Here is a 25,598-nt window from a genome sequence, read left to right as displayed (position 1 = left end):
AGAGAAGACAGAAAGGCATACCAATCCTGTATTCTATATCACTGGAAGCCTCTCCTTCCCATCAGTTATGAAGCGAGTTTATCATGTCTTTATTGGAAAAAGTAAGGCAGTTCGCATCTGAATATTTCCCTTGGGGGGCATGGCCCAACGAAAAAAGGAAAGAAAATCCGTATGTCGAAGCACATGCACCTACTGTTAATAGAGCTACTGTTCATGTAACTGTGTTGCTGGTCCCAGAATTATTTAGATGTATGTGTGTGTGTCTGTGAGTGTTGGGGTTTGTGTTAGGATTGGGAGGGGGTGGGGGGGACAAGCGCATTTTGAACAGAACAAGACAAATTTTTCGTTATGTCTGGTTAGGAGTCCCATTTACATGGCATTCATAGAGAAAAAGGAAAAAAAAGTACTGCCACCGATGTTAATGACCGCAGTTGGTCTGAGGACAAAGAAGGTCAAGTTCATCGATAGAGAGGCTGGTGGGAGACATGGCGCCGTCGCTCCTCCAACACTCGCCATTGTGATATCGCCCCTGCCTCATCGTTCACCTCTCTCTCTGCCACACCATCCTTATTCCTTGCCCACTTGATTCTCATTCATCTCCGTCTCATCATCAGCTCTCTCCACTTCATGCCTATCACTACCATATATCCACAGCTCCCTTTTGCGTAGTCTAATATCTTGGATGTTACGTTCTTTTCATCTGTATTTCCCAACTCCATAGACTTCAGCTCTTCCCACCTCATCTTTTGTCCTTCAACCCCATCCATCCTGACTTCTTCATCTCCATCCCTTCTACTTCTTTACTTTCCATCTCTCTTCATTTCTTCATCCCTATTGCTCCCCACATTTTCATCCATACACATCTTAACCTTCCCATCCCTTCCAGGAGTTCCTGATCTTTATCATTTCCATCATCCACACCCCTTAATTTCCATCATTTAGTTCTTTCCAGCTTTTTCGTATCTTTGTCTTTTTTTTTCTCATGATATCTCCCCAGTAACACCAAACCCAGTCCCTACCAACGTTAAGATCTCCCAACTATTTCATCCCACTTCCAACTTACTCCATCCCAGTTCCTCCCATCTCCCTCATCCCATTCCTTCTCATCTTTCATTCTCGTCCCTCAGGTCTCATTCCAATCCCTTTCCACTTTTTAATTTCGCCCAAATCCATTATAATCCTTTCCACCTCCATCCCAGTTGTTTACATAAACTGAATACCAATGATAGTTGATTTTCCTCCCTTCGTGAAACGGGGGTTGAGGGACTGTGTAGACATTCCCTCAGTTTTTTATTAGAAATAAGTTTGTTCATGAATTGTGCTGACAAGAGGAACACCTGTTAGACATACTTTATTTTGGTACTTAAAAGCTTTAGGGATAGAATATTTACACATGAGAGACAGTGGATCACCTGAATATTCTACTCCCTCCTTTAGCAATATTTTGAAAGCTAGTTTAGGAGTAGAACTGTTTAGAATAAGGTAAACAAACCTGAACTAATATAGCAAAGAAAAACTCAGGGGGAGCGTGACTGAATGTAAAGGTGATTGGAATAATGTTCGTACATATGACATGTAGGGGCAGGGTAGACCACATTTGTGTTAACTTGAAGCACACAGTGATGGAAGCTGGTTAGTTATTGTGTACACAGCATGTGAAAATATTTGATTAGGATATTTTTTGTGGAGACTAGCTTTGTATTCTCGATGTGTTAATGTTTTTTCCATTTTTGTATTAGGGTGAAGGAAACTGTTAAGATAACGGCATTGTAAATGATATAGGAAGCATTTTAGAATTACTGTTCAGAGAAGCAATTATCATTAAAACAATATTATTTGGGCTAAACTAAGTTTTTCGTGTGGAAGCAAGCAAGGAATTTGATTCTGGTTGTAGTTGCACACTAGGTTGGTAGTAGAGTATTGCTGTATTAACCTCAACATAGTAAAATGGCTGAAAAAGCACTGTAGTACATACTCTTTTTTTTATGTTATACTAAGGAATCACTAAGTAGACTTTTTTTTATGACTTGATACAAGCATGGTAGAGAATTGATTGCTGGAAGCTAATAATTGCTCAATGCTGGTTATGGCACTGTCCACAGTCAACCCAGCTGTTCATCCACCTGTAGAGGTTGGTCGATAAAATGGGTACCTGGCTTAGGCTAGGGCATATATATATATATATATATATATATATATATATATATATATATATATATATATATATATAAAGTACATTATCACAAGAAAACAAAATCATTGATACATTAATGTTATGTACTTGTGTACTGTCCTTACTGTATCTGAAATTGTTGAAGAAGCCTTTACAGTGATGCCCATTTTTACTGGATATCCTCTTTGTCACAGCTTAGTCATGGATACTGTATATGACATGAACATGCAAAGTTAACTGTGAAAATTTGAAGAAAAAAGTATAGTACACAGCAGCCAATCCAGTTCTATAGTCCTTAATATTGTTCATTATATAAGTTTCATTCATTTCAAGCTAGAAGTTTCAGTTTTCTAAATTGTTTCTTACATTTTTCATATGTATATATATGTATGTGTGTGTGTGTGTATATGTGCGTATGTGTGTGTATGTGTGTGTATGTGTATATGTATATATATATGTATATTATCCCTGGGGATAGGGGTGAAAGAATACTTCCCACGTATTCCTCGCGTGTCGTAGAAGGCGACTAGAGGGGACGGGAGCGGGGGGCCAGAAATCCTCCCCTCCTTGTATTAACTTTCTAAAATGGGAAACAGAAGAAGGAGTCACGTGGGGAGTGCTCATCCTCCTCGAAGGCTCAGAGTGGGGTGCCTAAATGTGTGTGGATGTAACCAAGATGTGAAAAAAGGAGAGATAGGTAGTATGTTTGAGGAAAGGAACCTGGATGTTTTGGCTCTGAGTGAAACGAAGCTCAAGGGTAAAGGGGAAGAGTGGTTTGGGAATGTCTTGGGAGTAAAGTCAGGGGTTAGTGAGAGGACAAGAGCAAGGGAAGGAGTAGCAATACTCCTGAATCAGGAGTTGTGGGAGTATGTGATAGAATGTAAGAAAGTAAATTCTCGATTGATATGGGTAAAACTGAAAGTTGATGGAGAGAGGTGGGTGATTATTGGTGCATATGCACCTGGGCATGAGAAGAAAGATCATGAGAGGCAAGTGTTTTGGGAGCAGCTGAATGAGTGTTTTAGTGGTTTTGATGCACGAGACCGGGTTATAGTGATGGGTGATTTGAATGCAAAGGTGAGTAATGTGGCACTTGAGGGAATAATTGGTATACATGGGGTGTTCAGTGTTGTAAATGGAAATGGTGAAGAGCTTGTAGATTTATGTGCTGAAAAAGGACTGATGATTGGGAATACCTGGTTTAAAAAGCGAGATATACATAAGTATACTTATGTAAGTAGGAGAGATGGCCAGAGAGCGTTATTGGATTACGTGTTAATTGACAGGCGTGCGAAAGAGAGACTTTTGGATGTTAATGTGCTGAGAGGTGCAACTGGAGGGATGTCTGATCATTATCTTCTGGAGGCTAAGGTGAAGATTTGTATGGGTTTTCAGAAAAGAAGAGTGAATGTTGGGGTGAAGAGGGTGGTGAGAGTAAGTGAGCTTGGGAAGGAGACCTGTGTGAGGAAGTACCAGGAGAGACTGAGTACAGAATGGAAAAAGGTGAGAACAATGGAAGTAAGGGGAGTGGGGGAGGAATGGGATGTATTTAGGGAATCAGTGATGGATTGCGCAAAAGATGCTTGTGGCATGAGAAGAGTTGGAGGTGCGTTGATTAGAAAGGGTAGTGAGTGGTGGGATGAAGAAGTAAGAGTATTAGTGAAAGAGAAGAGAGAGGCATTTGGACGATTTTTGCAGGGAAAAAATGCAATTGAGTGGGAGATGTATAAAAGAAAGAGACAAGAGGTCAAGAGAAAGGTGCAAGAGGTGAAAAAAAGGGCAAATGAGAGTTGGGGTGAGAGAGTATCATTAAATTTTAGGGAGAATAAAAAGATGTTCTGGAAGGAGGTAAATAAAGTGCGTAAGACAAGGGAGCAAATGGGAACTTCAGTGAAGGGCGCAAATGGGGAGGTGATAACAAGTAGTGGTGATGTGAGAAGGAGATGGAGTGACTATTTTGAAGGTTTTGTTGAATGTTTTTGATGATAGAGTGGCAGATATAGGGTGTTTTGGTCGAGGTGGTGTGCAAAGTGAGAGGGTTAGGGAAAATGATTTGGTAAACAGAGAAGAGGTAGTGAAAGCTTTGCGGAAGATGAAAGCCTGCAAGGCAGTAGGTTTGGATGGTATTGCAGTGGAATTTATTAAAGAAGGGGGTGAGTGTATTGTTGACTGGTTGGTAAGGTTATTTAATGTATGTATGACTCATGGTGAGGTGCCTGAGGATTGGCGGAAGGCGTGCATAGTGCCATTGTACAAAGGCAAAGGGGATAAGAGTGAGTGCTCAAATTACAGAGGTATAAGTTTGTTGAGTATTCCTGGTAAATTATATGGGAGGGTATTGATTGAGAGGGTGAAGGCATGTACAGAGCATCAGATTGGGGAAGAGCAGTGTGGTTTCAGAAGTGGTAGAGGATGTGTGGATCAGGTGTTTGCTTTGAAGAATGTATGTGAGAAATACTTAGAAAAGCAAATGGATTTGTATGTAGCATTTATGGATCTGGAGAAGGCATATGATAGAGTTGATAGAGATGCTCTGTGGAAGGTATTAAGAATATATGGTGTGGGAGGAAAGTTGTTAGAAGCAGTGAAAAGTTTTTATCGAGGATGTAAGGCATGTGTACGCGTAGGAAGAGAGGAAAGTGATTGGTTCTCAGTGAATGTAGGTTTGCGGCAGGGGTGTGTGATGTCTCCATGGTTGTTTAATTTGTTTATGGATGGGGTTGTTAGGGAGGTGAATGCAAGAGTTTTGGAAAGAGGGGCAAGTATGAAGTCTGTTGGGGATGAGAGAGCTTGGGAAGTGAGTCAGTTGTTGTTCGCTGATGATACAGCGCTGGTGGCTGATTCATGTGAGAAACTGCAGAAGCTGGTGACTGAGTTTGGTAAAGTGTGTGAAAGAAGAAAGTTAAGAGTAAATGTGATTAAGAGCAAGGTTATTAGGTACAGTATGGTTGAGGGCCAAGTCAATTGGGAGGTGAGCTTGAATGGAGAAAAACTGGAGGAAGTGAAGTGTTTTAGATATCTAGGAGTGGATCTGGCAGCGGATGGAACCATGGAAGCGGAAGTGGATCATAGGGTGGGGGAGGGGGCGAAAATTCTGGGAGCCTTGAAGAATGTGTGGAAGTCGAGAACATTATCTCGGAAATCAAAAATGGGTATGTTTGAAGGAATAATGGTTCCAACAATGTTGTATGGTTGCGAGGCGTGGGCTATGGATAGAGTTGTGCGCAGGAGGATGGATGTGCTGGAAATGAGATGTTTGAGGACAATGTGTGGTGTGAGGTGGTTTGATCGAGTAAGTAACGTAAGGGTAAGAGAGATGTGTGGAAATAAAAAGAGCGTGGTTGAGAGAGCAGAAGAGGGTGTTTTGAAATGGTTTGGGCACATGGAGAGAATGAGTGAGGAAAGATTGACCAAGAGGATATATGTGTCGGAGGTGGAGGGAACGAGGAGAAGTGGGAGACCAAATTGGAGGTGGAAAGATGGAGTGAAAAAGATTTTGTGTGATCGGGGCCTGAACATGCAGGAGGGTGAAAGGAGGGCAAGGAATAGAGTGAATTGGATCAATGTGGTATACCGTGATTGACGTGCTGTCAGTGGATTGAATCGGGGCATGTGAAGCGTCTGGGGTAAACCATGGAAAGCTGTGTAGGTATGTATATTTGCGTGTGTGGACGTATGTATGTACATGTGTATGGGGGTGGGTTGGGCCATTTCTTTCGTCTGTTTCCTTGCGCTACCTCGCAAACGCGGGAGACAGCGGCAAAAAAAAAAAAAATAAAATATATATATATATATATATATATATATATATATATATATATATATATATATATATATAATATATATATATATATATATATATATATATATATATATATATATATGTATATAGATGGGGTTGTTAGGGAGGTAAATGCAAGAGTTTTGGAAAGAGGGGCAAGTATGAAGTCTGTTGGGGATGAGAGAGCTTGGGAAGTGAGTCAGTTGTTGTTCGCTGATGATACAGCGCTGGTGGCTGATTCATGTGAGAAACTGCAGAAGTTGGTGACTGAGTTTGGTAAAGTGTGTGGAAGAAGAATGTTAAGAGTAAATGTGAATAAGAGCAAGGTTATTAGGTACAGTAGGGTTGAGGGTCAAGTCAATTGGGAGGTGAGTTTGAATGGAGAAAAACTGGAGGAAGTGAAGTGTTTTAGATATCTGGGAGTGGATCTGGCAGCGGATGGAACCATGGAAGCGGAAGTGGATCATAGGGTGGGGGAGGGGGCGAAAATTCTGGGGGCCTTGAAGAATGTGTGGAAGTCGAGAACATTATCTCGGAAAGCAAAAATGGCTATGTTTGAAGGAATAGTGGTTCCAACAATGTTGTATGGTTGCGAGGCGTGGGCTATGGATAGAGTTGTGCGCAGGAGGATGGATGTGCTGGAAATGAGATGTTTGAGGACAATGTGTGGTGTGAGGTGGTTTGATCGAGTGAGTAACGTAAGGGTAAGAGAGATGTGTGGAAATAAAAACAGCGTGGTTGAGAGAGCAGAAGAGGGTGTTTTGAAGTGGTTTGGGCACATGGAGAGGATGAGTGAGGAAAGATTGACCAAGAGGATATATGTGTCGGAGGTGGAGGGAGCAAGGAGAAGAGGGAGACCAAATTGGAGGTGGAAAGATGGAGTGAAAAAGATTTTGTGTGATCGGGGCCTGAACATGCAGGAGGGTGAAAGGAGGGCAAGGAATAGAGTGAATTGGAACGATGTGGTATACCGTGGTTGACGTGCTGTCAGTGGATTGAATCGGGGCATGTGAAGCGTCTGGGGTAAACCATGGAAAGCTGTGTAGGTATGTATATTTGCGTGTGTGGACGTATGTATATACATGTGTATGGGGGGTGGCCTTGATTAGAGCCTCAGCTGCCTGTGCTGTCTCAGCCAACATGAAAAAAATGTTTATCCTCAGTAGTTCCGTATTCTTTCTTACAGGTCTAAAGGGTGGCCCTTTGGGCAATGATGAGTATGTGTTGGAGCAGTTTCACTGTCACTGGGGCAAGACCAATGACACAGGCTCTGAGCACACTGTAAATGGCAGGTGCTACCCAGCAGAGGTAAGTATCTTGTCCAGATTTACTTCCAGTGGATAACATATGTAGTTAGTGTCTTGAAGCCTTAACTCCTGTTTTCACGAGGTATATGAATCTGTAACTTAGAATATCAAATCCACGCTGCCAAAAGGTTGACAGCAGGAATAATCTGATAATTAGCAGTATGAGACTTCAACAACTATTCATGAATCAACTTGATTATAGTATTAACACCAAACAGGAGCAGCTATATTCCCTCTTCTCTTCCATTTGATGAGTTTATTTTTATTAGTCACTGGATCATATGAGCAAATATAGATATGCTTTGTGCATTTACATATAACTTTTAAAGGGTTAATTATATTGCCGTTGTTATTGATTAGGTTTCTCTTTTCTCTTTGTATTCTTCCATATTTTGTCAGATTTGTGTGTCTTGAGTTGTGACTGTAGTGGGGTTCAAAATTCATAATATAGATATTTTATGTGCCTTTATGATCATGTTCCATGAATATCTTAAGAAGGGATTTTTTTATTTATAAATTTTTCAGAAAGTTTGATGATCATAATCTCTAACACTGATGTGGTTTGGTTTGAGAGTTTTATCACAGGTTTTAACATGTTTACGCTGTAGTGCATTCCAGATTGACTATTTTCAAAGGAATGTAAAACCCATCTTTGCATTATTTTTGGATTTTTTTCCTTTTTTCAAATATCTAACTTGTTTTATTTATCACAGCTACATCTTGTCCATTGGAATAAGAGCAAATTCTCCAGTTTTGCTGAAGCAGCTTCAGCTGATGGAGGTCTTGCAGTCCTGGGAATGTTCTTAGCTGTAAGTATCATTTTCTTACTATATATATTCTATAATTTAAAGAAAATCTGTTTGTATATATTTAAGAATTCATATCAATAATAATCCATTAATGTTCTATTTATTTTATTTATTTATTTTGCTTTGTTGCTGTCTCCCACGTTTGCGAGGTAGCGCAAGGAAACAGACGGAAGAATTGGCCCAACCCACCCCCATACACATGTATATACATACACATCCACACACGCAAATATACATACCTATACATCTCAATGTACACATATATATACACTCACAGACACATACATATATACCCATGCACACAATTCACACTGTCTGCCTTTATTCATTCCCATCGCCACCTCGCCACACCTGGAATACGTGGGTGATCTTGAGCTGTAGGCAGCAAGCATCAATCATTAAGGCCGGACTTGATATTAGTATGCTTATAAACATTTTCAGTTGGTAGATTTATTAAAAGGTCATGTAATATGTATTTAACATATTCAGTATGATGGTATTATCAGCTTTATATAAGCTTTTATTGAAATTGAAAATAGTTATCAAATACCGGGAATCTTTCTATTATTGATGAAAAGTTCAAGTTTGACTCTTGTTAGATAACTGTGTTAATTATGTATGGTTTAGGTGTACAGTACAACCTCTGAAATCTTACATTTCAAAAACTAGCTGTGTATGAAAGTACTCTGATACATTTAGAATAAACATTCTAAAATCCTGTCATTCTACTTAGAATCTGGGACTTTTTTATTAGTTCTCAGCATGGCCACTATGACTTTGCTGTGTTCTGGTTGCTCACTTTTTTTACACTTGCTTATTTGGTATGTTCATGGTTGTGTATCCCTTTTCATCATCGGAGGCTTCTTGCTTAATATAATGGCATCGTGGCAAAATACTTTGTGATTTGTACCCCACCCACTGGTAAAATTTATTTTGACTCATACCATATCCACTGGTGGTCAGCTTTTAGATATAAACACATGTCAGCAAATGATCTGTTTTGCCACAGTTTGTCTTTGTATTTCATTGCCTCACTCTAAATAGCCATTTCATTATGTGTGAAAAGTATGTTAAAGGTACTCAGGAAAACGCAGGATGTAAGGTTATTACTATAGATGCTGAACCAAATAATGTAAGTGACAGACATTAGACAGCTGTAGTGCTCATCCTTCTCCATCCTGGTAACCTCCATTCTCCACCTTATGCCCTCATCACTTCATTTTTCGGGTCTCCTCCTTCTCCTTGTCCCCTTCTATTTTGACACATCCTCTTTTGTCAATCTCTCTTCACTTATTCTTTCATATGTTCAAACCATTTCAGCACACCCTGTTCAACACTTGTTGCCACACCTCTGTCTTACCCTTGTGTTACTCTTTCACAATATCTCAGCTTTTATGATATGTAAATCTTACTGAATTTGGTATGAAAAGGTTTGATATAGTGTTGCATAACAGGTGACAGACTGATTTTTTCTAAGATCTTAGGGCTGCTTTGATTTTTCTCACCAAACAGTTTTTAAGATGTTTTTCTTATTTCAGAATTACTCAGTCACAGTTGTAGTCATATACATTTTCAAAGTTGTATGCCAAAATCGTCATGATTTCTATCTTAACATTATATTAACAGCAGCTTTACACTTTCAGATTGGTGGTGAGCACATAGAAATGAACAAGGTTTGCAAACTACTTCCCTTTATCCTGCACAAGGGTCAGGCCATCACAGTCACTGAGCCAGTCAACCCAGCTGCATTTATTCCTAGTAAGTGGCTTTGTGAATCTCCATAGTTAGACATGCAGGCATCAGTGAAATTGTATATCTGTCTCGGAAGCCAGTTTCCTCTGGAAAATTCCATCAAGGGGTTGGTCACTCAAAGAGTTTCCATTTTTCCCTTGTCCTTACATGCCTCCCTAGCTACACCATTGCATGGATTCTTCCACCACTTCTCTCCCTTTATTACTCTTCCATTCTACTTCCCCATGTTATTCCCCATGTTACAGATGGTCTTCCTCTCACACCAATCCCTATAACCCTACTGTCATACAGATGATCATCATCAGAGTAGTAGGCAGGGAATTTTGTAACATTCTAGAATTAGTCATACAGTGCTTGACTTAGAAATAATATATGAATTTTAAGGATTCCAGTGTTTTAGATTCAAAAGTTATATTGTGCAAAATTTTTTTCACTTTGGTGATGTCTGTTTGCTTACATATAGACTGACTTCATATATCCACAGGCTGAGGTTACTTAAGAATATAGCTAAAGACATCAAGGATTGTTCCTTAGTTCACATCACATCTGTAGCTCGTATTTGGTAGGCAGCCAATGACCAGGGAATTATATTACTAGTACTATCCACTTGGGTATGGGAGGGTTAGGGATGGCTGCATAGTGAGCCAGCACTTCTTTGACCCAGGCATCCATCTTTTCTTTCTGCTTAACCCATGTGTGGACTACTAGCATTCTTTCTGTAATTATATAGTCTTTCCTTGTCATACACTACGCTTGACAACACTTAACTCACATAGCTCATTCTTCATAACTCTAGATTTTACTGTGAGCACTCTGTGCTATTCCTGCTTTTTGACGAAATGGTTAGAGCAATAGATAAAAGTAGTAGGTAGGGCAGGAGCGTTAGGTAGAAACTTTAGGTAGAAGTAGGTAGGAATATTTGGGAGGAGTATCAAGTAGACATAGTCAGTAGGAAACTGCAAACACTGCGCTAGAGATGCCATCTGCTAGTGGCCTGGTAAGGATGAGGCACTAAAGGCTAAGAAGCAGCAGTGGAGTTCACTAGTTATTGAGACTATTGCTGTGACCCCACTCTTGAGGAAGTTCCAGGTAGTAACAGGTGTCAGAAATATAGATACATATATGGAGTGAAAAAGATTTTGAGCAATCGGGGCCTGAGCATGCAAGAGGGTGAAAGGCTTGCAAGGAATAGAGTGAATTGGAACGATGTGGTATACTGGGGTCGACGTGCTGTCAGTGGATTGAACCAAGGCATCTGAAGCATCTGGGGTAAACCATGGAAAGTTTTGTGGGGCCTGGATGTGGAAAGGGAGCTGTGGTTTTGGTGCATTATACATGACAGCTGACAGCTAGAGACTGAGTGTGAATGAATGTGGCCTTTGTGTTCTTTTTCTGGTGCTACCTCACGCGTGTGCAGGGGAGGGGGGATGTCATTTCATGTGTGGCGGGGTGGCGACGGGGATGAATAAAGGCAGCAAGTATGAATTATGTACATGTGTATGTATGTATATGTCTGTGTATGTATATATATGTATACGTTGAAATGTATAGGTATTTATTTGTGGACATGTATGTATATACGTGTGTATGTGGGTGGGTTGGGCCATTCCTTTGTCTGTTTCCTTGCACTACCTCGCTAACGCGGGAGACAGTGACAAAGTATAATAGATAACATACATACATTACCCCTGGGGTTAGGGGAGAAAGAATACTTCCCACGTATTCCCCACATGTCGTAGAAGGCAACTAAAAGGGGAGGGAGCGGGGGGCTGGAAAACCTCCCCTCCTGTTTATAATTTTTCTGAAGGTATGGAGAGGTGAGCCAAGTGAGGATACACCCTCTAATGCTCTCTTTGTTCTTAACGCTACTTGGCTAATGCGGAATAAGGCGAATATGTATGAAAAAAAAGATACATACATACATCTCATCATGATTACTGGTGTGATAACTATATTTTCATTGTAGTTTGTTCTTTAACTGAAATGCTATAATTCATACATTACAGAAAATGGTTCTTACTGGACTTATGATGGATCCCTCACTACCCCACCATGCTATGAGTCTGTCACTTGGATTGTTTATGAAATGCCTATTGAAGTGTCACAGAAACAGCTGGATACTTTCAGGTTTGTATGTGGTTGTTCTAAACATACACCAATCTTGACTTCTGCAGTCATATCTTTAACCTGACTGAACTTGAAGGTGTTCTTAGTCATATGCCTGTGTAAAAGTAAAAACTAATGTTGAAAGTGTATACTTTCGCATCTGTGAAGTCTCTACATGGACACATGTACAAAACAGCTCTTTATTGGCTTACTTGGAGTTTGTATTGAAAATTAATTTTGCCTTAAGGATGGATAGATTCAGGAAAAATTGGGGTTACCCCTGCAAATGGAGCAAGCAGTATGAGAAGAAAAAAGAGGAGCTAGAATATATACAAATTATTAGTATGTGAAGAATGGTGAATGTTTTAGACTGTTATAGTTGAACTTTCTCCGACAATAAAGAACCATCATTGGGAAGAAAGGAAATGCTGTGTAGGAACCACTATCTTACAGCAATCTGATGCTGTATTTAGGTTCTGTTAGACAACAGGAATGATTACATTCACAGATGTGGATCTTTATTAACTGTTTTTTGTCTGTTCCCTTTTTAGGTCTATGAAGTCCTATCATCCATGTGAGGGCTGTCCCAAGGATGAATTAGCAGGAGCACTTGTTGAAAACTACAGACCACCTTGCCCCCTTTGTGACAGAGTTGTTAGGGTCTTCAAGGATACAATGGAGGAAGAATAAACCATAAAATTTTCTTTATTTATGGGGAAAAAAAGGTTCATTATGTAAAATGGGTAAGTGAAGACTAAGGTACTGACTGTAATATGAGAACTTTGTTTTAGGGGGGCTTTAGAGAACACTGTGAAGGACTATCAAGGTACTGTTCAAGGATAGATATCCAATGAATATCTGTTGGGACTTTCTATGGGCTTTGAAATTTTGTTTCTGTACCTAACGGTAGATAATTTAAATCATAATAAAAGGGATTTTTTTTTTTTTTAGAAGTGGCGGTGATAGTTGGAAGAATATCATGACCAAATGATGAGAGCTTAGTACCGTACTTTGAAACATTTACTCTTTAGTTTTGCATGTCTCGTAAAAATTCTAGAATGTTTAGCATGCTCACATACTCTTGTACAGAAGCCCACTGTGGTTGAATGATAATTTTAGGTTCATGCATGTTTCTAGTTTTAATGCACTGATGGTAATTTAATACTCAGAAAAACTTGGCTGAATTGCATGATGATAGAAAGAAAGTAGGTTTTCTTATAAAAGACAATAGACAATCCTTCACTTTGGGAAGGGCCTTCCAGTCTGTTGAAACAAGTTGTTAGACTAGTTGTCTTCCTGATGAAATTGTTGGATGCCAAATGCTGTTAAATGAAATATGTTAAGATTGCTCCCTAAAAAGCTTAAAAACATAGGATAAACACAAAGATATCTTCTACTCATTATGCATTGTCTACTCACAGTCTTTGGGTACTGAGATGCAGGAGCACACACATTGCTTACAATTGTTCAGTTTCACTACCATGGATCAAGTATTGTGTCTTGCTTTATATTGTTACATTTTCTCTGTTTTGGGCCATGGTATCATTTACTTTTAAGATATTACATTAGATAAAAGTCAGAAATATGAATAGCAATTATAAATTGACATTTGGGAAACATTGATGACATTATTATAGTGACCCAGCAAACTTAAGATTGGATGTCTGGTAGTAACAGTAATCTCTTTGTTGTACTTTACATACAAGGAATATTTATCTACATTACTTGTATTATGGCTATGCAATTCATTTCCTTCCCTCTTAAAAAGAATTACCAAAATATGACAAATATTTGTATGAATTCTAACATACATCATCTCCCAGATATAATGAACTTATGAGTTGATTTAATATTTCTGGCAAGTTAAGGCATTTCACGGGTCTGTCTATTTAAATTGAGTCAGTGCATTGGTAATTTGTTCTTTGAAGAACCTAAAACCTAATCTCAGTAACCTGTTTCCACTCTGCATAGCTAGTGAAAGGAGTGGTTTGAATTACCTGGTATAGTCATGGCTAAGATTAATTATACCATGATTCAGCTGGTTTAGATTACTAAGCTAGTCAACAGGTTGCTTATTTTACAACAAAAAGAGATTACAGTAATGTGTATTGGCACCATTAGCTTCATCTACAGGAAACATACTAATGAAGGTGGTTTTTATGCTTTTTCATTACTTCATCAGGCATGACACTACCTACCCACATAGTGATCATTAAGTGGTTGTAATGGCCCAGACATTATTGCAAGAGTTTGACTGATTAGCTTGCAAATTGTTTCTTGAACAGAGTACAATATGCAATAAAAAAAAGAAAGTGACCTTAATTAATGTGTGCTGTGTTTCTTACCTGTTTAACAATAAAATAAAGCTAAAGATTGATGCTTTATTTCTCCTTTATTGGAACAACACTTATCATATTTATGCGCACACTCTTGATTCTCTTGTGAAAGCCTAAAAGACTGTGAATAGACTATATGAAGAATTTAGTTGTGCTCATTTCTATGTGTTGCTGTATGGTAGCAGAGTTATTGATTCTAGATTTTAGCTTTACATTTTTCTGTTATTAGATAAATGAAATACTGGTCTCCATTGTTTATGATGGATTCATAAGAGCTTAATTTGCACATAGATGACTAACCTTTTGCTACTCAAAACTTTTTTCATACCTAGCTAAATTTGCACCTAACCTTTTCATTTCACCATGTGTAATATGATATACCATGCCACCATCATGGCCATGCTCAGTACGATATCCTGTGCCTCCATTTTGAGTTTAAGCCTTTTCACCTGTATTTGAATTCCCAGCCGATATATGATTCCACACCTTTTCCATAGATGTCACAAAGAATCTAATAACACAGTTACAAAAATCATCACGCATCACAGGCACCCCTAAATGATTAAAGGAAGTGTTACTGTATCATCATTCCAAAAAGCATGATGATTGTAAAGTGTAAACCAGTGTAAACAGTTTTATAGTAATAGAAACAATTTCGCTACCTGTTAATGCGGGAGACAGCGACAAAGTATAATGAATAAATAGATAATAAAAAACAATTTCTTTTGTGCTTTTGTTATATTTTTGATGAAAATAAGTTTATTTTTTCATGTTTTTATGTAAAAAAATGTCCTGTCTGTTTAGATAATAAATAAATCTGAAAATGATACATATTTAGAAAATATATGACTGTAAAAACATATGTTTTCCCTTTTAGAAAGTTAGAATACAAGGAGGGGAGGGTTGCTAGTCCCTCGCTCCCGTCCCCTTTAGTTGCCTTCTGTGACACGCGAGGAATGCGTGGGAAGTATTTTTTCTCCCCATCCCCAGGGATAGGGGAGATGTAATGTATGGGATGTGTGAAATCACACCTTGTGAATGATAGTGTAGTGTGTTTAAATGTATGTGAAAAGGAATAACTTCTAAAAGAACATTCATTATATAATTACATGAATAATGAGGATATATGTCACCGCCAGAGCCTACTGTTAGTCAGTGTGCAATATGCAGGAAAGTATTCTACTTTTTTCGGTTATTTTTATAAGTGATATTAATACACTGCAGAGATATTGAAAAGGGGATTTTTCTCCTATAGAGGAAAGAATGAGTCATGGAAGGGTGAAGCAGTTTTGAAAAGATTAAAGTGAAGTCAAAATATTGAATATTACATATTTTTTTAGTATACTTTGTCGCTGTCTCCCACGTTAGTGAGGTAGCGAGGTATTGAAAGTGACATTATAAGCATGATGAGCATTTTTTATTACACTTGTTGTCTCCCACGTTAGTGAGGTAGCGCAAGGAAACAGATGAAAGAATTGCCCAACCCATGCACATGTATATACATAAACACCCACACATGCATAGATTTCAATGTATACATACATATACATACACAGACATATACATATATACGCATGTACATATCCACACTTGCTACCTTCATCCATTCCCATCGCCACCCTGCCACACAGTATGGCAAGATAAAAGGAAATGTACTTGTCGCTGTGGCTGTTTTTAAATGAAAGCTTCTTTACATAGACTACTTGTTTAAGTAGTTTGAATAATGTATTATAAATACTGCAAAAGTAGCATAAAAATATTCAAAAACCTTTAATTTCTGAGAATAGCATAGGGGTTAGGTAAGAAGGAGACTGCCTCCATATCCTCTACATGTCATAGAGGGTGACTAAGAGGGGTTGGGGTGGGGTCTGGAAATTCTTCCCAATGAATTACTTTACAAAAGAAGGAATGGAGCAAAGAGCCAAGCAAGGATTTTTCCTCAAAGGCTTAGGTGTCTGTTCTTGATGCTGCTTCACTCTTGCTAGAAGTGATGAATATGTATGAAATAAAGATAGAAAAATTAGAGAATATGAAATCTTAATAAGCAGCACTGACCCTTGACAGATAAAACAGTAAGCATCAGAAATCAACCGTATCATGAAAAGTTACTTGTTTGAATACTGTGGAGTAGAGAAAGATTTTATTGAATATTGTCGATGATTTGGAAAATCCAAAACTCTTCCATAGATCCAGAAGTAAATTGTAAGTTTGAAAACTTACCTCTGTGTTGTGTTTACATTATATATGACTGAAATTACTGGTAAAATGAGTTCAGAAGTAACTGGTAGCTTACCTCAAATACATTGTACTAAAGTCTACTAACACTTTCACAGTATTTGTGGCAATTGGCTAGAGACATCAACAAAGCATTCTACATTATTCCCTGTCACATCCTCACTCAAAAGATATTTGATTGCACCACCCACAACAGTGACAAAAAGTGGTTAGCCAATTTCAAAGTTGGCCAGCTTGGCAGAGTCACACAGTGACTTCACCTCTAAATCGCTTGACTCTTTTTTTTGAGTTCCCTAAGGATCAGTTCTTTCTTCAACTTACTTCAGAGTCTATACATGACCTCCCATTACCTCTAGCAAACCATAAAATGATGGCCCATTCATATGCAGACCTCACAGTCACCTCACAAGACCCTGACACCTCAGTAGCAAAAACCAAAAATGTAGCACCATTGTACAGTACACCAGTGCAACATTGCTCACCCAGGACAGAATGTCTGCATCTCTACAGCATTCTTCAGTCACTCTTTTTAGCTCCAAACAGACAAGAATCCAGCTTACATCCTTCAGTCACCTTGAGTCGACAGTCTCTCCTATTGAAAGAAGTATCAGCCATTTAATGCATCCTTCATCACACACATCATACACTTGCCAAAAGCATCACAAACTAAGTGCCCTCAGAACACTAACAGGCACCAGGTTTAGACAAGAACAAGAATCCTGTTTTGTCCCTTGTGAATATGATTCACATGTTACATCCTAAACTACGCTTTACATTCTTGGTCATCCATCCTCTCAAAAGCAAATGCAACAAAGCTGCAAGCATACAAAACAGAGCACCTAGAACAATTTTGGCTGCTTAGAAATGTACAGTTGCTCAACATCAACAAAAAAGACTCTCCCAAAACAATCCACTTTAATATGCTCAGCTTTCAATTCTGCTTATCCAAACCCTTCTGAATAAGACAAACAACATACCCCTGCCTCACACTTCAGCAACTTATACAGACAGATTTCTTCATCCCAGCAAATATAACACTGACAAACATATGCATTTTGAATTGACAGAAGTATGAAACAGTCACCTTCCCAACCCAGTTTTATGTGCGAATCGGCCAGACATACAACCATCTGAAACCTAACTTTCCAGACATACGTACATTACACTTTCTTGTTTCCAATTAGAACATGCTCATACCTACAACACTACTAACATAATATATATGCATATACATAAACGCCCACTTACGCACATATACATACCTATACATTTCACCGTATACATACATATACATACACAGACATATACATATATACACATGTACATATTCATACTTGCTGCCTTCATCCATTCCCATCGCCACCCCACCACACATGAAACAGCACCCCCCCTCCCCCTACATGCGCATGAGGTACTGCTAGGAAAAGACAGCAAAGGCCACATTTATTCACACTCTGTCTCTAGCTGTCATGTGTAATGCATCGAAACCACAGCTCCTTTTCCATATCCTTGCCCCACAAAACTTTCCATGGTTTGCCCCAGACACTTCACATGCCCTGGTTCAATCCATTGACAGCACGTCGACCCCGTTATACCACATCGTTCCAATTCACTTTATTCCTTGCACCCCTTTCACCCTCCTGTATGTTCAGGCCCCAATTGCTCAAAATCTTTTTCACTCAATCCTTCCACCTCCAGTTTGGTCTCCTACTTCTCTTCGTTCCCTCCACCTCTGACACATATATCCTCTGTGTCAACCTTTCCTCCCTAATTCTCTCCATGTGACCAAACCATTTCAATACACCCTCTTCTGCTCTCTCAACCACAATCTTTTTATTACCACACATATCTCTTATCCATTCATTACTTAATCAAACCACCTCTTACCACATATTGTCTTCAAATATCCATTTCCAACACATCCACCCTCCTTTGCACAACCCTATCTATAGCCCACGCCTCTCAACTGTATAATGTTGTTGGAACCACTATTCCTTCAAACATACCCATTTTTGCTCTCTGCGATAATGTTCTCGCCTTCCACACATTCTTCAACACTCCCAGAACCTTCGCCCCCTCCCCCACCCTGTGACTCATTTCCGCTTCCATGGTTCCATCTGCTGCTAAGTTCACTCCCAGATATCTTAAACACTTCACTTCCTCCAGTTTTTCTCTATTCAAACCTACCTCCCAATTAACTTGTCCCTCTGAACCTAATAACCTTGCTCTTATTCACATTTACTCTCGGCTGTATTCTTTCACACACTTTACAAAACTCAGTCACCAACTTAGTTGCTGTCTCCCACGTTAGCTAGGTAGCACAAGGAAACAGACAAAAGAATGGCCCAACCCACCCACATACATATATATATATATTTTATTTATTTTTATTTATTATACTTTGTCGCTGTCTCCCGCGTTTGCGAGGTAGCGCAAGGAAACAGACGAAAGAAATGGCCCAACCCCCCCCCATACACATGTATATACATACGTCCACACACGCAAATATACATACCTACACAGCTTTCCATGGTTTACCCCAGACGCTTCACATGCCTTGATTCAATCCACTGACAGCACGTCAACCCCGGTATACCACATCGCTCCAATTCACTCTATTCCTTGCCCTCCTTTCACCCTCCTGCATGTTCAGGCCCCGATCACACAAAATCTTTTTCACTCCATCTTTCCACCTCCAATTTGGTCTCCCTCTTCTCCTTGTTCCCTCCACCTCCGACACATATATCCTCTTGGTCAATCTTTCCTCACTCATCCTCTCCATGTGCCCAAACCACTTCAAAACACCCTCTTCTGCTCTCTCAACCACGCTCTTTTTATTTCCACACATCTCTCTTACCCTTACGTTACTCACTCGATCAAACCACCTCACACCACACATTGTCCTCAAACATCTCATTTCCAGCACATCCATCCTCCTGCGCACAACTCTATCCATAGCCCACGCCTCGCAACCATACAACATTGTTGGAACCACTATTCCTTCAAACATACCCATTTTTGCTTTCCGAGATAATGTTCTCGACTTCCACACATTCTTCAAGGCCCCCAGGATTTTCGCCCCCTCCCCCACCCTATGATCCACTTCCGCTTCCATGGTTCCATCCGCTGCCAGATCCACTCCCAGATATCTAAAACACTTCACTTCCTCCAGTTTTTCTCCATTCAAACTTACCTCCCAATTGACTTGACCCTCAACCCTACTGTACCTAATAACCTTGCTCTTATTCACATTTTTTCTTAACTTTCTTCTTCCACACACTTTTCCAAACTCAGTCACCAGCTTCTGCAGTTTCTCACATGAATCAGCCACCAGCGCTGTATCATCAGCGAACAACAACTGACTCACTTCCCAAGCTCTCTCATCCCCAACAGACTTCATACTTGCCCCTCTTTCCAAAACTCTTGCATTTACCTCCCTAACAACCCCATCCATAAACAAATTAAACAACCATGGAGACATCACACACCCCTGCCGCAAACTTACATTCACTGAGAACCAATCACTTTCCTCTCTTCCTACACGTACACATGCCTTACATCCTCGATAAAAACTTTTCACTGCTTCTAACAACTTTCCTCCCACACCATATATTCTTAATACCTTCCACAGAGCATCTCTATCAACTCTATCATATGCCTTCTCCAGATCCATAAATGCTACATACAAATCCATTTGCTTTTCTAAGTATTTCTCACATACATTCTTCAAAGCAAACACCTGATCCACACATCCTCTACCACTTCTGAAACCACACTGCTCTTCCCCAATCTGATGCTCTGTACATGCCTTCACCCTCTCAATCAATACCCTCCCATATAATTTACCAGGAATACTCAACAAACTTATACCTCTGTAATTTGAGCACTCACTCTTATCCCCTTTGCCTTTGTACACTGGCACTATGCATGCCTTCCGCCAATCCTCAGGCACCTCACCATGAGTCATACATACATTAAATAACCTTACCAACCAGTCAACAATACAGTCACCCCCTTTTTTAATAAATTCCACTGCAATACCATCCAAACCCGCTGCCTTGCCGGCTTTCATCTTCCGCAAAGCTTTCACTACCTCTTCTCTGTTTACCAAATCATTTTCCCTAACCCTCTCACTTTGCACACCACCTCGACCAAAACACCCTATATCTGCCACTCTATCATCAAACACATTCAACAAACCTTCAAAATACTCACTCCATCTCCTTCTCACATCACCACTACTTGTTATCACCTCCCCACTTGCGCCCTTCACCGAAGTTCCCATTTGCTCCCTTGTCTTACGCACTTTATTTACCTCCTTCCAGAACATCTTTTTATTCTCCCTAAAATTCAATGATACTCTCTCACCCCAACTCTCATTTGCCCTTTTTTTCACCTCTTGCACCTTTCTCTTGACCTCCTGTCTCTTTCTTTTATACATCTCCCACTCAATTGCATTTTTTCCCTGCAAAAATCGTCCAAATGCCTCTCTCTTCTCTTTCACTAATACTCTTACTTCTTCATCCCACCACTCACTACCCTTCCTAATCAACCCACCTCCCACTCTTCTCATGCCACAAGCATCTTTTGCGCAATCCATCACTGATTCCCTAAATACATCCCATTCCTCCCCCACTCCCCTTACTTCCATTGTTCTCACCTTTTTCCATTCTGTACTCAGTCTCTCCTGGTACTTCCTCACACAGGTCTCCTTCTCAAGCTCACTTACTCTCACCACCCTCTTCACCCCAACATTCACTCTTCTTTGGGAAGTATATATATATATATATATATATATATATATATATATATATATATATATATATATATATATATATATATATATATATATATTCTTTTCTTTTCTTTCAAACTATTCGCCATTTCCCGCATTAGCGAGGTAGCGTTAAGAACAGAGGACTGGGCCTTTGAGGGAATACCCTCACCTGGCCCAATTCTCTGTTCCTTCTTTTGGAAAATTAAAAAAAAAAAAAAAAAAAAACGAGAGGGGAGGATTTCCAGCCCCCGCTCCCTCCCCTTTTAGTCGCCTTCTACGACACGCAGGGAATACGTGGGAAGTATTCTTAATCCCCTATCCCCAGGGATATATATATATATATATATGGATTTGTATGTAGCATTTATGGATCTGGAGAAGGCATATGATAGAGTTAATAGAGATGCTCTGTGGAAGGTATTAAGAATATATGGTGTGGGAGGCAAGTGTTAGAAGCAGTGAAAAGTTTTTATCGAGGATGTAAGGCATGTGTACGTGTAGGAAGAGAGGAAAGTGATTGGTTCTCAGTGAATGTAGGTTTGCGGCAGGGGTGTGTGATGTCTCCATGGTTGTTTAATTTGTTTATGGATGGGGTTGTTAGGGAGGTGAATGCAAGAGTTTTGGAAAGAGGGGCAAGTATGCAGTCTGTAGGGGATGAGAGAGCTTGGGAAGTGTCAGTTGTTGTTCGCTGATGATACAGCGCTGGTGGCAGATTCATGTGAGAAACTGCAGAAGCTGGTGACTCAGTTTGGTAAAGTGTGTGAAAGAAGAAAGTTAAGAGTAAATGTGAATAAGAGCAAGGTTATTAGGTACAGTAGGGTTGAGGGTCAAGTCAATTGGGAGGTAAGTTTGAATGGAGAAAAACTGGAGGAAGTAAAGTGTTTTAGATATCTGGGAGTGGATCTGGCAGCGGATGGAACCATGGAAGCAGAAGTGAATCATAGGGTGGAGGAGGGGGCGAAAATTCTGGGAGCCTTGAAGAATGTGTGGAAGTTGAGAACTTTATCTCAGAAAGCAAAAATGGGTATGTTTGAAGGAATAGTGGTTCCAACAATGTTGTATGGCTGCGAGGCTTGGGCTTTGGATAGAGTTGTGCGTAGGAGGGTGGATGTGCTGGAAATGAGATGTTTGAGGACAGTATGTGGTGTGAGGTGGTTTGATCGAGTAAGTAATGTAAAGGTAAGAGAGATGTGTGGAAATAAAAAGAGTGTGGTTGAGAGAGCAGAAGAGGGTGTTTTGAAATGGTTTGGTCACATGGAGAGAATGAGTGAGGAAAGATTGACCAAGAGGATATATGTGTCAGAGGTGGAGGGAACGAGGAGAAGTGGGAGACCAAATTGGAGGTGGAAAGATGGAGTGAAAAAGATTTTGAGTGATCGGGGCCTGAACATGCATGAGGGTGAAAGGCGTGCAAGGAATAGAGTGAATTGGAACGATGTGGTATACCGGGGTCGACATGCTGTCATTGGATTGAACCAGGGTATGTGAAGCGTCTGGGGTAAACCATGGAAAGTTGTGTGGGGCCTGGATGTGGAAAGGGAGCTGTGGTTTCGGTGCATTATTACATGACAGCTAGAGACTGAGTGTGAACGAATGGGGCCATTGTTGTTTTTTCCTAGGGCTACCTCGCACACATAAGGGGGAAGGGGGTTTTTATTTTATGTGTGGCGAGGTGGTGATGGGAATAAATAAAGTCAGAAAGTATGAATTATGTACATGTGTATATATGTATATGTCTGTGTGTACATTGAGATGTATAGGTATGTATATTTGTGTGTGTGGACGTGTATGTATATACATGTGTATGTGGGTGGGTTGGGCCATTCTTTCGCCTGTTTCCTTGCGCTACCTCGCTAACGCAGGAGACAGCAACAAAGCAAAATAAATAAATGAATATATATATATATATATATATATATATATATATATATATATATATTTTTAAACTATTCGTCATTTCCCGCATTAGCGAGGTAGCGCTAAGAACAGAGGACTGGGCCTTTTTTGGAATATCCTCACCTGGCCCCCCTCTGTTCCTTCTTTTGGAAAATTTAAAAAAGAAACGAGAGGGGAGGAATTCCAGCCCCCCGCTCCCTCCCCTTTTAGTCGCCTTCTACGACACGCAGGGAATACGTGGGAAGTATTCTTAAACCCCTATCCCCAGGGATATATATATATATATATATATATATATATATATATATATATATATATATATATATTATCCCTGGGGATAGGGGATTATGAATACTTCCCACGTATTCCCTGCGTGTCGTAGAAGGCGACTAAAAGGGGAGGGAGCGGGGGGCTGGAAATCCTCCCCTCTCATTTTTTCTTTTTTTAATTTTCCAAAAGAAGGAACAGAGAATTGGGCCAGGTGAGGGTATTCCCTCAAAGGCCCAGTCCTCTGTTCTTAATGCTACCTCGCTAACGCGGGAAATGGCGAATAGTTTAAAAGAAAGAAAGAATATATATATATATATATATATATATATATATATATATTTTTTTTTTTTTTTTTTTAATACTTTGTCGCTGTCTCCCGCATTTGCGAGGTAGCGCAAGGAAACAGACGAAAGAAATGGCCCAACCCCCCCCATACACATGTACATACACACGTCCACACACGCAAATATACATACCTACACAGCATTCCATGGTTTACCCCGGACGCTTCACATGCCTTGATTCAATCCACTGACAGCACGTCAACCCCTGTATACCACATTGCTCCAATTCACTCTATTCCTTGCCCTCCTTTCACCCTCCTGCATGTTCAGGCCCCGATCACACAAAATCCTTTTCACTCCATCTTTCCACCTCCAATTTGGTCTCCCTCTTCTCCTCGTTCCCTCCACCTCCGACACATATATCCTCTTGGTCAATCTTTCCTCACTCATTCTCTCCATGTGCCCAAACCATTTCAAAACACCCTCTTCTGCTCTCTCAACCACGCTCTTTTTATTTCCACACATCTCTCTTACCCTTACGTTACTTACTCGATCAAACCACCTCACACCACACATTGTCCTCAAACATCTCATTTCCAGCACATCCATCCTCCTGCGCACAACTCTATCCATAGCCCACGCCTCGCAACCATACAACATTGTTGGAACTACTATTCCTTCAAACATACCCATTTTTGCTTTCCGGGATAATGTTCTCGACTTCCACACATTTTTCAAGGCTCCCAAAATTTTCGCCCCCTCCCCCACCCTATGATCCACTTCCGCTTCCATGGTTCCATCCGCTGACAGATCCACTCCCAGATATCTAAAACACTTCACTTCCTCCAGTTTTTCTCCATTCAAACTCACCTCCCAATTGACTTGACCCTCAACCCTACTGTACCTAATAACCTTGCTCTTATTCACATTATATATATTATATATATCCTAGTCTGAGCCAGGTACCCATTTTATTGAGCAACCCCTAGGGGTAGATGAACAGCTGGGTTGACTGTGGACAGACTGCCACAATGAGGATTCAAACCCATGCATTCAACCCTGGGTGGTCTGTGAATGTGTCATGGTCAGGAACGCTAGCTTGCTCCTTTCATCTGTCATTCCTCATATTTTGATATTTTATTATGGCTGTTAGCAGTTCAACTTTGATTTCTTCCCAGAATTTCAATGTGGGCAAAATATGAATGTGGATAGATGCCTGTCATCCACTGTGAAATGCTGTACCAGCCTTAACTGCCCGTCTCCCACCCTATCTTGCCACATTACCTTCAATCCTTAATTCGCAGTTTTTTCCCTCTTTCAATCCATGAAACAGGTAAGACTTAAGTTCGCAACGGATAAAGTTATGGAAGAGTTTGGATTTTTCAACATCTTGTCAAGGATATTGCTAAAGTTTTCTGCTCTCAAAACATTGTAGAAGTGCTTTTATAAATGCAGAAACCAAAACTGGTATTTGAATTAAAGTGAGAGTGAAAAGACAGATAATATTGGTGGAACCTAAGCTCTTGGTTATGCATATAACATCACCCTTTACTACACCCTACTGGACATCATCCTCTCCTTGTTCAGAAAACAACAGAATTTATGGAACATTTACATTGTTCATTATTGATTACAGCATTTTATAGGATCTTTATGTGTATGTATGAAAACTTAACAGTTTTCATAAAAAAATGGAACCCCATCATACTAAGGAGACCTTCATCTATGTCTTCTCCTTTATGGACTTTTACAGACTTTTCTAGAAATGCATCCCCAGTATTAACAAGGGAGACCAGTGGTTCAGATAGATATTTATGATGTGTGTTCATGGATTTTTTCTCAAGTCCAGAGATAGGATTCTTTATGATAATT

General features: G+C 39.9%; 1 protein-coding gene across 1 annotated transcript in view; it reads left to right on the top strand.

Moving 5' to 3' along the window:
* Window positions 1–14,301, top strand: part of CAH1 (carbonic anhydrase 1) — a 62,035-nt gene extending 47,734 nt beyond the window's left edge. The window contains exons 3-7 of the mRNA XM_071693694.1: window positions 7,141–7,262; window positions 7,975–8,070; window positions 9,714–9,828; window positions 11,829–11,949; window positions 12,480–14,301. Coding sequence (XP_071549795.1) covers window positions 7,141–7,262; window positions 7,975–8,070; window positions 9,714–9,828; window positions 11,829–11,949; window positions 12,480–12,618 — 593 coding nt within the window. The 3' untranslated portion in view covers window positions 12,619–14,301. The remainder of the gene's footprint in view (window positions 1–7,140; window positions 7,263–7,974; window positions 8,071–9,713; window positions 9,829–11,828; window positions 11,950–12,479) is intronic.
* Window positions 14,302–25,598: the final 11,297 nt, after the last annotated feature.

The sequence above is a fragment of the Panulirus ornatus genome, chromosome 56 (genome assembly GCF_036320965.1).
Source record: "Panulirus ornatus isolate Po-2019 chromosome 56, ASM3632096v1, whole genome shotgun sequence".
NCBI classification, from domain to species: Eukaryota; Metazoa; Arthropoda; class Malacostraca; order Decapoda; family Palinuridae; genus Panulirus; species Panulirus ornatus.
The sequence above is the reverse complement of the archived record's forward strand: the minus strand, read 5'-3'. Positions and strand labels throughout refer to the sequence as shown.